The sequence below is a fragment of the Hydra viridissima genome, unplaced genomic scaffold (genome assembly GCF_058129835.1).
Source record: "Hydra viridissima isolate aposymbiotic clone 2 unplaced genomic scaffold, HvirCarnegie_v1 scaffold_13, whole genome shotgun sequence".
Taxonomy (NCBI): domain Eukaryota; kingdom Metazoa; phylum Cnidaria; class Hydrozoa; order Anthoathecata; family Hydridae; genus Hydra; species Hydra viridissima.
The window spans coordinates 7,990,982-8,006,007 of record NW_028324312.1 but is presented as its reverse complement, the minus strand read 5'-3'; the positions used below and the strand labels follow the sequence as shown (position 1 = coordinate 8,006,007).

The following is a 15,026-nucleotide window of genomic DNA, read 5'->3' as shown; positions in this document are numbered from 1 at the left end:
GTATCTCATAGAAGATGGGTGAATTTCATTTTAAGCTTTTTCCTTTAGCTCTAAGTAGGGTTACAAATAAAAAACACAATGCAAGGGAATACTTTGTGAAAATATCTTTAATTTTTTTTGCATAGATGTAAAATGTATAAAGTAGGCTTTTGAACCATCTTTGTTTTCATCTTCATGGAACCAACATTTTTTTTTTGCACTAAGTTAACTTTCTTTTTAAAGAATATAACAAATACGCTAGAATGGTTTCATTGCAGGAGATATGCGCTGGTTTACCACTTAATCCACTACCCAAAAAGAAATCACGAGATAATAGTATTCCACATGCACCTGTTCGCACCCCAAATCTTACACCTCAAGAGGAAAAGGTGTAGTGTTTATAATTTTTATTGTATGTTGCTACTGATTTGGTAAGTAAATCAGGTTTTTCTGGTTAATCTTGACTTTTTGTTTCCTCCTCTTATGACGCCTGGTTTTCCTTTAATTTGCTTATTAAAAAAACCAAGAAAAACTTGTAACAAAAATGATTTTATTCTCACAAATTTACTGAAGGAAACCATATCCCAAAATATCAACTTGTGTTGCCTATAAATCATCTTTGTTTTCAATTTGGTAATTGTGGTGATTAACCATCAAATAAAAATTATCTCTTACCAGGAAATATATGGAAATTATAAAAATGTTATTATAACAGTTTTCAAATTGAAAAAAGTATATAGTAAGCCTTAGATAAACTTTACAGCTTTTAACAATGTGCTGCTTCACATTTAGCTTGCTGTGCAAAATGCCCTTCGCTATTTTCCTGCTGATGTTCAAGAAGAGTTAGTGTTTGAATTTGCAGAAGAGTTAAGAAATTATGGTCATATCTACATGTATCGTTTTCAGCCAGCAATTGAAATGAAGTAAAGTATTTTCATGTATATATCTGTGTGTGTGTGTGCGTGTGTGTGTGTGTGTGGGTATTAGGGTGAGTCAAGTTATAATAAATGTTTGGTTGCAGTTATGAAACACTGTTAAAATGTATAACTTTACTGAAACAAAAACAGTTATTTTTGAAATAATGCAAATAAAATATCTATATTGATTTTCAGAGAGTATTTTAAAGATATATGCAAATGCTGCAAAATCTAGTTTGAGTTACTGGTAATTAAAGTTTATTACTGCTGTTTATATAAGTATACAAGCAGTTAACTTTGTTTATTATATCTAATAGATAAATTTCAGCCATTGTTGATAAAAATTATTAGAGAGTTTAAATTTCCATATTTTTATACTAGGCAGTTTTAACAACTTAATTATTTTCATTATAAAAATTAATGTAATATAATCATATAATTTGATAAAAAATAAAATGGCAAATATCTCTAGTACTAGTTGTAGTGGATAAAATGAGTTTTTTTTTAATGTGATACATGATTTTTAAGTTGTTCTATGTTTTATTAAGTAGTGGACAAAATTGATATTTGATTAACCTCTACAGTATTACAATTTATTTTAAATGTAAAATTGTATAAAACTTTGTAAATGCTTTGCTAATTGATTTAAACATTAGTGAAATTCGTATGTATAATCTCATGTATAAAAGTCACTAAAAAAAATTCCAAATGAGTAATATCAGATTATACAAGCCTGTTTAAGTTTATCAAAAGTAGAGTGAAGCTGACAATCTGAGATAATAAGTTTTACTTTTGCAGACAACACAATAACTGGAAATGTTAATTTCTACTCAATTGCATTGTTTGTTGTACAAACTTTTTCTAACATAAAATATCTAATTACTATTCTTCACAAATGCCAAAGTGACTCCAAAAATGAGCCAGGTTTGTGCTTGTCAGTGTTAAAAAATGATGATTGATGATGCTTGACATTATTGATATTTTTGATTGAATGGAACCTTTTTTTGTATTTAAGTTTTTTTTTGTTTTTTTTTAAAGAGCATACCCAATCGAAGATTATCCTTGTAAAAGTCATCAAGCTGCAGCTATAATGCTTATGATAATGAACAACCTTGATCCTAGAGTTGCTCAGGTAAATTATGCATTAGAGAAGTTCATAGCTCGAAACCACAAAAAGAAAACGTTTTTCATTGTATATTATGTTTAAACATGTTTTTTTAGTAATTGTAAAAAAGTTGATTGCTGTCTTTAGCCATTAGTCCTCAAGCTTTGTTAAAATGTTAGTATCTACAATAATAAACTAGCAAAGAGCTTGTATTAAACTATGATTTTATTTAGTTTCCAAATGAATTAATAACTTATGGCGGAAATGGTCATGTTTTTTCCAATTGGGCCCAAGTATGCAGTACTTCTTAAAAGTTATGTTATTTGATTGTTTTATGTTTGGAATCTAATAATATTATTAGGGTTAATACAAAACAACAAATTATTGGTATTTTATATAAATTATTTCTATTTATTGAAAACAAAACTGTTACAGCTCAGTAACAGTTTTGTGTTACCATTCCAGTATGCACCTTTTACAGTCCAGTATTGCCAGATGTAGTAGTACCTTTTTTAGGCCCTTTTTTTATAACCCGAAAATGTTTCTTTTCTTTTTCTAATTTAGTTTTTAATCGTTATGAACTATTTATCTAAAATGACAGAGCATCAAACTTTAGTTATGTACTCAGGTCACCCAATGGGTTTGTTTCCAAGTATGCCTTCTTCCCCCAGAGTTGTAATTACTAATGGTATGGTGAGTAAGTTTTTTTTCTTCACTCACAAATTGTACAACATAATTATGAAGAATATATTCTAAGTACTTTCTGCACTTAGTACTTTCTGAATGAAAATATTAATATTAAATAAAATTGATCATTTTTATTTAGTATCAGTTTTAAATCACAATTGTTAAAATAAAGTTTTTTAATGTCAAAATTAAATATAGAAGAAAATCTTAGTTACAGAATTGTGTGATGAAACCAAATGGTTTTAAGATACAAAGTTTAATAGAAAGTTTAACAATTTTAATTGTGTCAAATAAAAAATTTTTTGTTTTATTAAAAATAAACAGATATCTATATTAGTTTTTGTTACTGTGTGACCTTGATACCAATTGGAATAATTAATGTGTAATTTTTGTTGTTTGGCTATGAATATCCTTTCTAAATAATTCTAATTTTATAACAAGTTTTTTATTTTCATTCAAAGGTTATTCCTAACTATTCTTCAAAAAATGATTTTGAAAGGATGTTTGCTTTGGGTGTTACAATGTATGGGCAAATGACTGCAGGCAGTTACTGTTACATTGGACCTCAGGGAATTGTTCATGGTACTACAGTAAGTATTTTTTTAGCAGACCCCTGCAAATAAATTTTACAGTGTGTCCTAAAAGTTTATATGAGGGCAAATTTTTTAAAATAACAGTCTAGTTTTTTGATAAGATTGCCAAAGCAAAAGATTTTTTTTTTATTATTTAGAGTAAAAGTTCCTTTATTTTTTGGCACCTTTTTTTGTGCATGTGATACTTCCTCTCTTCTATATATATAATTAATCAATTAATTTTAAATAAATCATGTTATTTTTGATTAATTTTCTATTTGACTTCCATTTTCTCTGAAAATAGTGGTATTTGTTATTTATTACTTTTACAATACCCTACCAAAAAAAGTTTCATGAAGTGTTAAATATTTTTTGAAATAATTAATGAGGTCTGCATTCAAAACCATTATGAAATTTAAAGAAATTGAGACTGTCAAAGGTTCTCTAAGGTTAGGTAGGCCTTCAAAGTTAACTGAAAGAGACAATAATGCCATTTTTTGCAGGGTTCAATCTTAGTTCATTTTTTGCAGGGTTCATTTTTTGCAGGGTTCAAATCTTAGAATAGATGTTTGTAATTTAACAAGAGAATTCAATGCTTTCTTAAAGTATGTTGCAACGGGCAAAGAAACAGTGCAAAAGGTGTTGCTCAAAGACCGCTTAAAACAATTGAAATGGTGCTGAGGAACAATAACTGGTCTGTTGTAGAATGGTTTCAGGTAATTTTTAATGATGAGGCTAATTTACAGAAGTAGCAAAAGTTTGATATTTCAGCAGGAAAGTGCCATACCTTATACTGTGCATTCAAGATTGTTTGAATGAAAAATGCTAAAAGTTATACCTTTGTGTGCTTGATCGCCTGATTTAAATCCTATTGAGCATGTAAAGATCTAGGCTGATGGAAAACTTCCCAAATATAAGTTAACTTATCAGAGATTTGGGCTGATTTGCCAAAGGATTATTGGATGAGATTAATTGAATCCATGCCTTGTTGCACCCAATTATGCATAAAACCAAAAGGAAGCTATTTAAAATATTAATTTATCATTTTTTTATAATGTTTTTTCAAGTAAATTCAATTCATTTAAATTTAATTGCCCATTTTTGTAAAGCCAATTTAATTGTTATATCTTGCTCTTATATTTTTATATATGTAAAAATTTATAAAATTCCATTGCAAAATTTTTTCATTTTGTTAAAGTTTGTTAAAGGTTACTTACTAAAAATTTTAAAAAATCTTTTTTTTTTTGACAATTTTATTGTCTCTATACTTGATCAATATTATTAAAAAATTTGCCTTTGTATAAACTCTCTGGACACATTGTACATTTGTATAAACTCTCTGGACACATTGTACATTTGTATAAACTCTCTGGACACATTGTACATTTGTATAAACTCTCTGGACACATTGTACATTTGTATAAACTCTCTGGACACATTGTACATTTGTATAAACTCTCTGGACACATTGTACATTTAATTGAGTCTAAAACTAAATCATGTATAGATTTAAAAATTATACTGATTCATGCATTGTATTTTAACCTTAGCAAACTTCTTCTCTTCCTTTTTTTTCTAATAAGCTTTTCAAAGGGCATGTACCATAGATTTCTTATGCAATTTATCATCTACATAAAACAAACTTTATTATCTTAATAAAAAAGCATTTCTTTATGATCAAATCTCAACTTAATTTTTTTTTTTTTTAAGCTAACAATTCTAAATGCTGGCAGAAAGTATTTGAAGACTGATGATTTAACTGGAAAGGTAAATAAAATTAATTTTGTCATTCAGGTTATAGTGATATCATGTCTTCAAATATTGGAATAGTGCTGAAATGATAATTGTGTTGTTACTATTCAGAAAGTTAGTTATGTTAGTAAATTTATATCATTTTTTATATACACAAACGTGAAGATAACTATGTTTTATAGACATTTATCTTCGTGTTTTTTAGAAATACTATTTATCTATATATTTTAAAGATATATGCATATCTGAGTGTTTATTAATTTTATTATTATTATTATTATTATTATTATTATTATTATTATTATTATTATTATTATTATTATTATTATTATTATTATTATTATTATTATTATTATTATTATTATTATTATTATTATTATTATTATTATTATTATTACTATCTTTATTATTTTTATTGTTAGTAATTATTATTATTATTAATTATTATTATTAATTATTATTACAATATATTATTATTATTATTATTTTTATTGTAATTATTGTTATTATTACTATTATTACTATTATCATTGTTATTATTATTATTGTTGATTTTGTTGTTATTGTTGTTGTTGCAGTTGCTATTATTATTAATATAGTTATTATTAACATTATTACTTCTGTTATTATTGTTGTTTTTATTTATTTTGCAGGTATTTATTACATCTGGTTTAGGTGGAATGAGTGGAGCTCAAGCCAAAGCTGGAGTAATAACTGGTTGTGTGACAGTGGTGGCTGAGGTAATTGTGCAAGTGTTTTTTAAAGTTAGCAGCAAAAATACAATTTTAAAGGAGCAGTAATGATGATTAATAAGTGAAGAGCATCTAATAATGTAACATAATTTAAAAAACTATTGTGGTTATAAAATTGTTGCAAAGTGTAAATTAGACTTGTTAGATGCCATAGCTTCTAAATCAAATTTAAAAAATTGATTTAGAAAATTGGTTCATGTGATAAATAGCATAATTTGTTTTGCTTCATCTGGAACAAAGATCTTCTAATTTTATCCATGTGTTAATGGTTGCTCATATGGTTGAAATGAATGTTATATTTTTATTATTTAATCATGTTTTTATGGTTGGTCACATGGTCAATTACTTTGTCACTTTTCTGTTGCATGTGCAAAAAATCAGCCATTGATAAAAATATTTCTGGGAACATGTTTTATATGGTTGGGACATGAATCAACTAGATCTTTGTGCTATGCTTTAACAAAATGTAAACTTTTTACAGCAATTAATAATGAACACATCACATAAAAGAGACGTCATTGATTCTAGGAAGAAAGTTTAAATGCTGTTAAATTACACTACACAAAATTACATCATTACTTATGCAAACAGTTTTGAAATTTCTTATTATGATCATCAATGAGACAATTTAAGATAATCAAAAGATCTTAAAATTCAGTAAAAATGTTAAGTTTATGCCATGAACAGAAAAAAAAGGTTTTAAAGTTAAGAAATAGTCTGGTAGTATACTTTCTAATGCCATTAATAATAAATAAACTAATACTCAATTCCTCCAGTTTTATGGAAATCACAAATGTGAGGTCTTTAGTTGTGAATTGTTTAGCTGTTACAAATTGATAGATTTTGTCACTTAAGTCTAAGAACTTTCGATAATTAAGGAAAGAGTGAATTTAGTATCACTTAAAATAAAGTTCCCTCATGAAATAGACAAGAATGAAGTAACTTGTTTGAAAGGAGTTTAATAAATAAATATATTTTTTTATTGTTTTTAGGTTTCCAGAGAAGCACTGTTGAAGCGCCATAAGCAAGGGTATCTTTATATATGTATATATATATATATATATATATATATATATATATATATATATATATATATATATATATATATATATATATATATATATATATATATATATATAACTTTTAGTTTTGTTGTTATAAAAGTAGTAGTGTATTGGTTTAATAATTTTTTTTCCAGGTGGTTACTAGAAATAGCAACTTCGCTTGAGGATTTGGTTGAAAAAGTAATGTAAGTCTAAATATTTTATGCAAATATTTTTTTAAGAAAAAAAAACTTTTAAATTTTACAAATATTATATTACAATTATATTAATAGACATTACATTTATATTTATTTTCTGAGGTTTTTAATTTCTGAGCTCTTGATTTTACTATCTTTTGTTTTTAATTTAAGAACTGCCAAGGATAATAAGCGTGCTGTGAGCATTGGTTATCTTGGCAATGTTGTTGATGTGTGGTGAGTTTGTCAAGATTTTACTAAGAGTTTTGCTTTTTTTTATAAAGATTTTTTGGTTTTCTTTTAGTGTTTTACAAATAATATTGTTTTTCACAATAGTTTTCACAATAGTTAATCTGATTAATTTTATTTTTCTATATTTTGTCTTATTCTTACTTTTTTAATATTTATAATAAAAACATTAGATTTTTATAGCTTTATACTAGCTTTAATAAATTATTATTTTATTCACCATTTTTTCATAGTGAGTGTTGTTAATGAAATAAACCAGCATCCAATCAAACTATTATTGCATATAATTATTAATGCTTACAAAACAACTTTCACTCCATCATTCATCAACAACATTCACACCCTTCACACTGCAATTGTTTACAATAGTTAATGCTAACAAACAACCTCTGGTCTATCACACCACCAATGTATATATTCACTAAGCAGGATTTAGTGACATTTTTTAAAAGACAGCTAAAAGCATATTGTTAAAGTTTTTTCTCCTGTTTTCAAAAACTATATAAAAGTCTAGGATACAGGATTAACAGATGTGTTGTATATACATTTTCCTTTTTACATGCTTTGTCTTCTTTTCAATATACAAAAATAACTCATTTTTTACCCTACTTTAAAGTGCTTATTTGTATTGAGCTTACTTTAAAGGATGATTAGAACTTGTAAACAGATTCAGCTTAGGATATGTTACTATAAATCTATGAAATATGGTAATTACACACTCCAAATTTTATACAGACTTAATTATCATCAACTTATTAAAAGTTCTTGATGCAGTTATAAAGTTTTTAAGTATTATTGAAAAACATATCTATTTTTATGTGAAGATGCTTTTATCAGATTTTAACATCATGATGGATTTAGAGTTCATTTTGTATTCTCATATACATCTCTAAATGTCATCTTATCTAATATCTCATCTTAGGGAGTACTTGGTGGAAGTCTATAAGAAAACTGGAAATCGATTAGTAGATTTAGGATCTGATCAAACTTCTTTACACAATCCTTTTAATGGTGGTTATTATCCAGTTCAGGTGCTTAACAGTTCTCAGTTGTTTTTTAGAATTTTGTTTTTATTTGCTTTGTATTTTAATTAAATATTTTAACAATATTTTATGGTAGCTGTCATTCGAAGAGTCAAATGTAATGATGCATAGTGATCCTACAAAATTTAAAGAACTTGTTGAAGAAAGGTATTTTTGCTTGCTGTTCCATATTAATATTGTGACAAATGTTATGCTTTTATTTCTTTGCTTGCTTGTCAATATTTGTTTAGGTAAATTAAAAAGTTTTTTTGGATGATGATAAAAAAAATCAATTTTTTTTGTTTTTTAAAAGTATTATCTAAATTTTAGTTTAAGACGCCATGTGAAAGCTATCAATTTGCTATCTGATGCAGGAATGTATTTTTGGGATTATGGAAATGCATTTCTTCTAGAAGCAAGTCGGGCAGGTTGTACTAGTTAGAATTTATTGTGAATAATATACAGTTTATTAGAACCTATAAATGGAACTGTTTCTTAATACTGTTTTTGATAATATTAAGTTCTTGTTTAACTCAAATGTTGAAAGTTTTTCTTATATTAATTCAGGAGGTGATGTGTTAAAGCCTGGTGCTCCTGCTGGTATATTTAAATACCCAACATATGTGCAAGATATCATGGGGTAAAAGTTGATTTTCAAACTTACGCAGCTCAAAAAGAAGCAATAATTTCTTCACTTTCTCATGCATGTGTTTAGTTCACATAACACGAAAATATTGACTGCTATTTCAATGGTAGTTGATATTTTCTATCTTGAAAGTATTATTACCTATTTAATGGGAGAAATAGAAGAGGTTGACAAAAACATGAACATCATTTGTGAACATGTTATTCTGTATTGGAGAAAAATTAGCTGAAATGAGCTTAATAAATTTATTCTCTTGCAAGGATGCAGTGAAAGTTACCTACTGATCATTTTTAAAACAGTTGAACTTACACATATTAACTTATACCAATATTAAAATTGTTAAAAGCATTAATTAGCACGTAAGTAAATATCTGAATCCAAGCAAATGACATAATGAAAATATTTATGTATCATAAAGATTTTCTGTAATAATTTTTTTTTATGTTTAAGTAAACCAACTGGTGAACTTATTGACAAAAGTATGTGAAAAACAGCAGAATTTAATTATTTTTCTTATACAATTTTAAATGTACAGTAGGAGACATGTACAGTAGGAGACATTAAGCATAACAATCATTTTGAAGCAGTTATAATCACCCTTATAGCCAAACAACTTTGTTCCCTACTAGAAGTTGGTGTTATGATAATGCAAATGTCTGGTAAACAAGAAAATTGTTTTCAACAACTATCTCAATAATTATTAAAGTTAGTTATTGAACATTCAAACAAAAAGTATTTGATTGATGGAAATGAGGCAGAAGTGTTTAATAGCCACCTGATTTAGAGGCACCAAATACTGATTAAGCAAAGGAATTGCTATTATTTGTAGCTTGGTATATTATTTTCAAAGACAGTGCGTTTAGGAGACATCTCTCATTCACTACTTCTTACTTTTAAAAATTTGGGATTTATATAGATTCTTTAAAAAAGTCATATTTCTTACTGATTGTGATTTTCAATGGGTATTTTTCAGATATTGCACAATTTTGTAAAGGTGTGCAGAAAGTTACATAATTCTCAAACAATGAAACATTAAAAATTGTATGTTTAGAACAAGAAAATATCATTGGTTGGTCCTTTCAAAAATATTTTTAAAGAACTTTTGTGTGTCTTTCCTCATTCTAGTAAAGAGCTAGCATTTAAAAAGATGAAACTATTTTATGAAACTTTTAGTGAGTTTGTATTTAAAACAATGCAGAAAAATACTGTAGAAAAATTTGCCAGGTTTTTTAATGTTTTTGTTTTAAAATTCTTTCCCAGGTTTTTTATTTATTAAAAGCCAACTCTGGCCATTTGACTTTTTGTTTTATTTTCTTTTAACAATAGGTATATTTTTTCTCAGTGTTACTTAAAATGTTTATATTTTTGTGAAATAAAAAACATGCAGGATTGCTTATATTAAAACAAAAAAAAATAATGATTACTTATTTCTTTTTAAATTTTCTTACTTTTAGTGATATATTTTCAATGGGGTTTGGACCATTTAGGTGAGCTTCATATGTTTTTCTAAATAATTTTTTTTTGTTCGATTTTATTTATAGCTTAGAATTGAAAATGTATAAAAGATTTGTCAATTATATTATCATATTCTGAAAAAAAAGTTTTTAAATTTTATTTTCAGTCTTGTGATTTGTAAATTTGTAAAAGTAAATTTTTTTGATTGCAAAAATTCCCTGGAACCAGAATTTTTATAAACAAAATATCAAATCAATTTCTTACATATGCATTTTTTAGGGTGCTCAAGATGAATTCTAATTCCCTAATATATACTTCTAATATATACTTCTAATATATAGTTCAAGTATATATTTCTTATATATACTTCAAATATATACTTCTAATATATACTATATAATGAATTCTAATATATATACTTCTAGATGGGTATGCACAAGTGGATTGTCATCTGATCTAACAGAAACCGATAAGATAGCTGAAGAAGTCCTTCAGGAATTTGCAAATGACAAAACTCGTAAGCTAAGTCATTGTTAGTTTTTCTTTAACAATCAAGTAATTGAGTAATAATTTAGTCTGTTATGGAATAATTGAAATATCTTATAAGTTATTCTATCAAATAAAAGTTTAATAATTTGCCTAGAAAACTACTTTTGTTTTTAAAATTGCCTAAATTTAATTGTTAAGCATGATAATTTAAAGTACATTAAGGTTTGTTATTTTCTTAATTTGTAGTAAGAGTTCTTTTTTTTTTAAAGTACATTAAGGTTTGTTATTTTTCTTAATTTGTAGTAAGAGTTCTTTTTTTTTTTTTAATAATTAAGAAAAAAAAAACAATTAAGAAAAAAAAAAAAAATTAAGAAAAAAAAGTTATATATCTTTTTAAAATTAAACAATTCAGTGAAATCTTACTCTTATTTGTAATTTCAGTTCCGGACCATGTTGTTGGTCAAATCCAAGATAACATTAAATGGATAAAAGAGGCAGCGAATCATGATTTGGTGAGTTCTTTTTTACTCAAAATTTTTTTTTTACTTAACCGTTTTTAAATATTGTAAATTTTTGCTCAAATTCAAAAATTGAATTTCATTAACCTTAATGATTGTTAATCTGCAAATTTTTTTTTTTTTTTTTTTGTTGTTGTTTATTTCTGTTTTTTTTCCTTCGATTTCACAGGTGGTGGGATCGCAAGCGCGTATTCTTTACAGCGATCAGTTTGGCCGATCAAAAATAGCTTTAGCTATGAATAATGCCATTAAAGAAGGAAGAATAAAGGTAAATTAAAGACTTTAATGAAGATCATTAAAATGTTAATAGAGATCAACTAGTTTAAGTTGATTTTTCTTTAACTCTGGATGCCGAAATACATATAATAAATAAAATATATAATATATATTTTATAATATAAAATATAAAATAAAAATGTTAATTATAAATATTTAATATCTATTATTTAATTATTTTATTATTATAAATAATTAATAATAAATAATTAATAATAAATATATTTTAAAATATAAAATATATAATAAAAAAATATATAATAAATATATTATAAATTGTCCTGTTAAAGTTGTTTTTTCTTTAACTCTGGATGCCGAAATACATATAATAAATAATATAAAATATATAATAAAAAAACATATAATAAATATCTTATAAATTGTCTTGTTAAATTCAGTAAAAAAAAGTTTTTGTTTGCATTTTGTTTTCGGGCAAATTTTTGACCCTCTATTTTTTTTTTTTGAATGATTTTAAAAGTTAAAAAAGACAAAATTTGAACATCATCGGTTTTTTTTTGGTTTTTTTTCTGCCAGCAAACATTTGTTTTAGTAAAATCATCTTTGCGGCATAAAATTCAACTTTTTTTATTATTGCTTTTTTTAATGTGTGCATACACAGGGACCAGTTGTTTTAAGTCGAGACCATCACGATGTGAGTGGTACTGATAGTCCATTTCGCGAGACATCTAACATCTATGATGGATCTTCATTTTGCGCAGGTTTGTTTTACGCAATTGGTTTTCTTTCAAAAAATATGTGCTGGTAAAATTTAATAACTATTACGATTTTTAACGGAAATTTACTTTAGATATGGCAGTTCAAAACTGTATTGGTGATTCATTTCGCGGTGCAACATGGGTAGCTTTACATAATGGAGGTGGATGTGGTTGGGGAGAAGTTATTAATGGTGGATTTGGGCTGGTGTTAGATGGTTCTGAAGTATAATCTTAATGATATGTTTATCTTTTATTTTTTTATTCTTTACTTAAATTTTTACTTTAACGGTTCAATCCTAAAGAACGTTTATGATTATTATTTTTGCTTTAACTTTGAGTGCTCTATAATTCTTTAAATATTTGATTAATTTTTTTTTTCCTAATCTTCTTCAACTCCTTCTTCCACAGGAGGCCGGAGACCGAGCAAGTAGAATGCTAGCTTGGGATGTTTCTAATGGAGTGAGTGTAGACATGACTGAAATACTTTACTCTTTTTTTTATCTGTTTGATTGTTAAAAAGGCTTAATACCCTACAATTTTCTGTTTAGGTTGCACGACGAGCTTGGTGTGGTCACCCTTACGCTCAAGAAGCCATAAGTAGATCTATGAATGAAAATAAAACACTGGAGGTGACTAGGTCCCATGCTATTTGCGATATGAATATCATAGAAAAAGCTTTCTCTTCATTCGTAAAATAGAAAGTTTTAACTCGATTATTCATTAAAGCAATTTTTTACAATTGTTTTGTTATTTTTTTCATGATTTTTATGTTGTTTTTTTACTCCAGTTTTGAAAGTATTTTTTTACTTTTTTTTAAAAAGAAATTATAAAAAAATTTAAAAAGAAAAATATAATTTTGAAATATCAGCTATAAATTAAATGTAGTTATGAAATGTGATACTTGTAAAGAAAATCAAAGCGCTAAGATTTGCTCAAAGAGGTATGGACGCTAGTGCACTTTTTAAATTTCTTAGCAGGATGACAAATTAGTAAAGATAATTTAGAATTAAGTGAACCTCTAGCTGAAGTTATTTGTTTTATTATTAATGTCGAAATTACTCATCAGATTAATTAGTTTTGGTTAACTATTCTTTTGTATTTCACCGATTACTATTTTAAAAAACTGCATCTTATTAGAAGAAAGTTACAGTAATAACTTAATAGTATAAAAACGATTATCGTGCTGCTAATTATGGCTCTTAACGGCGATAACGACATTAAGTAACGTAGATAGACACAACTTAACGAATGTCTTGTAGTGTCTCTTACCCAGCTACTTATATAAAAATGGCAACACTTTTCTCTGACTAATGAGGAATCTCATTCCTATCAGTTTATGGGTTTTCATTCAATTAGAAAAGGAAAAAATATTTTCCAAATTTCACTCAAACTAAAATTGCATTGTTAGTTATGATTAAAATTGCATTGTTAATTATAATCAAAATTCCATTGTTGATTATATTTAAAATTCCATTGTTAATTATAACTAAAATGATAATGAAGGCTCAGGTTATGATGGAAAAAGAAAAGGTACGTTCTAATTAAATTTTAATATCATCTATAATAATCAATAAAATGAATATAATAGTTTGTAGACCAGTTATCTAATTATTGTAGATGCATTTGCAATTTTCAGAATATAGAAATATCTGAAAAAGTCACAAAATGTCTGCCTAAATTTTTTGTTTCTTTGGACTCCTTAACCCATTTTTAATTTGTTGAGTTGACTTTTATGCAGGCTTTTTTTCGATTACATCCAAACAGTATTTTCCTTAAAACAATCTTTTAAGTTTTTAAAGATTAAAACATTCTTTTCTTTTATAAGTTTGGAGATTTCAAACGGTGTTACTGATAAAATAAATTTTAAGTGAAGGTTTTGTTTCAGAAAGAACATTTTATATTACAGGAGGAGGGACGGGGGTGGGAGTTTGGGGGGTGGGAGTTTGGGGCTGGTCTTAAAAGTAAAATTGTTTAATTGCTTCAGATTTGACTTGCGGTTCGCCTTACTTTTATATAGCAGTTCAGAAAAGTTTCTCTCATTTCTAGCATACCAAATTAATGTCTTAAGGGAATTTTCTTTAAAGAAGGAAACTGACAAATCGATCAAATTATTGTTATAACTGGACCAGATTAAATAAAATAATTTTCCTTCAGATTTAATCAGTTCACTTAGAACATGTTTACAAATCTGAAAATTATCTACACAACACTCTGTGCAGGTGACAATCATATCATTTACACAAGTAAAAAGTAGAGAATGTCATTTGGTCTCGTTCGATCGCCGAGCGGGCAAAGACAGTTAAGGAACCGAAACCGATAAATCATCGGGTACCCATTTAAGTATTGAATTTTTGAATACGTGAAAACCCATTTGTTTTTTGGCTTCGTCGCCTTTCGGGTCCCGAAATTTATTAAAAGATTTTTAAAAATCGCAATATTCAAAGTTTGCTGCAGATGAGCTTCCCCGAAAACTGATGAGCTCCTTATTTAGAATCAGTTGGTTCCCAGACCGCGAAATGAGGGAGTGTTTATGTCGTGCGCCTCCTTCCTCACTTCCTTAAATACGAGAACGCTTTAGTTTTGGGCGGTCATCTAATATGACAAGTTTGATAAAAACTGATTAAATTTAATTTTGATCAAATCTTTGAATG

At 26.5% G+C, this 15,026-nt stretch overlaps 1 protein-coding gene across 1 annotated transcript; it reads left to right on the top strand.

Annotated features, from left to right (window-relative positions):
* Positions 1–189: 189 nt before the first annotated feature.
* LOC145194891 (urocanate hydratase-like) lies at positions 190–13,255 on the top strand. Its single transcript, XM_090070303.1, has 23 exons — positions 190–368; positions 772–902; positions 1,935–2,028; positions 2,235–2,294; positions 2,566–2,694; positions 3,150–3,278; positions 4,971–5,027; positions 5,666–5,752; positions 6,757–6,794; positions 6,963–7,013; positions 7,179–7,241; positions 8,176–8,284; positions 8,373–8,443; positions 8,606–8,703; positions 8,843–8,915; positions 10,376–10,408; positions 10,802–10,893; positions 11,307–11,377; positions 11,553–11,651; positions 12,279–12,378; positions 12,468–12,598; positions 12,784–12,834; positions 12,924–13,255. The coding sequence occupies exons 1-23, from the start codon at positions 243–245 to the stop codon at positions 13,071–13,073; spliced, it is 2,043 nt and encodes a 680-aa protein (XP_089926429.1). The 5' UTR covers positions 190–242; the 3' UTR covers positions 13,074–13,255.
* Positions 13,256–15,026: the final 1,771 nt, after the last annotated feature.

What these genes read in the sequence shown, in the direction of transcription:
- LOC145194891 (XM_090070303.1), top strand. Translation starts at nt 243, where the DNA reads ATGGTTTCATTGCAGGAGATATGCGCTGGTTTACCACTTAATCCACTA. An exon ending in CTGATGATTTAACTGGAAAG is followed by an intron (nt 5,028 to 5,665) that starts GTAAATAAAATT and finishes TTTATTTTGCAG; the next exon opens with GTATTTATTACATCTGGTTT. An exon ending in TGGATCTTCATTTTGCGCAG is followed by an intron (nt 12,379 to 12,467) that starts GTTTGTTTTACG and finishes AATTTACTTTAG; the next exon opens with ATATGGCAGTTCAAAACTGT.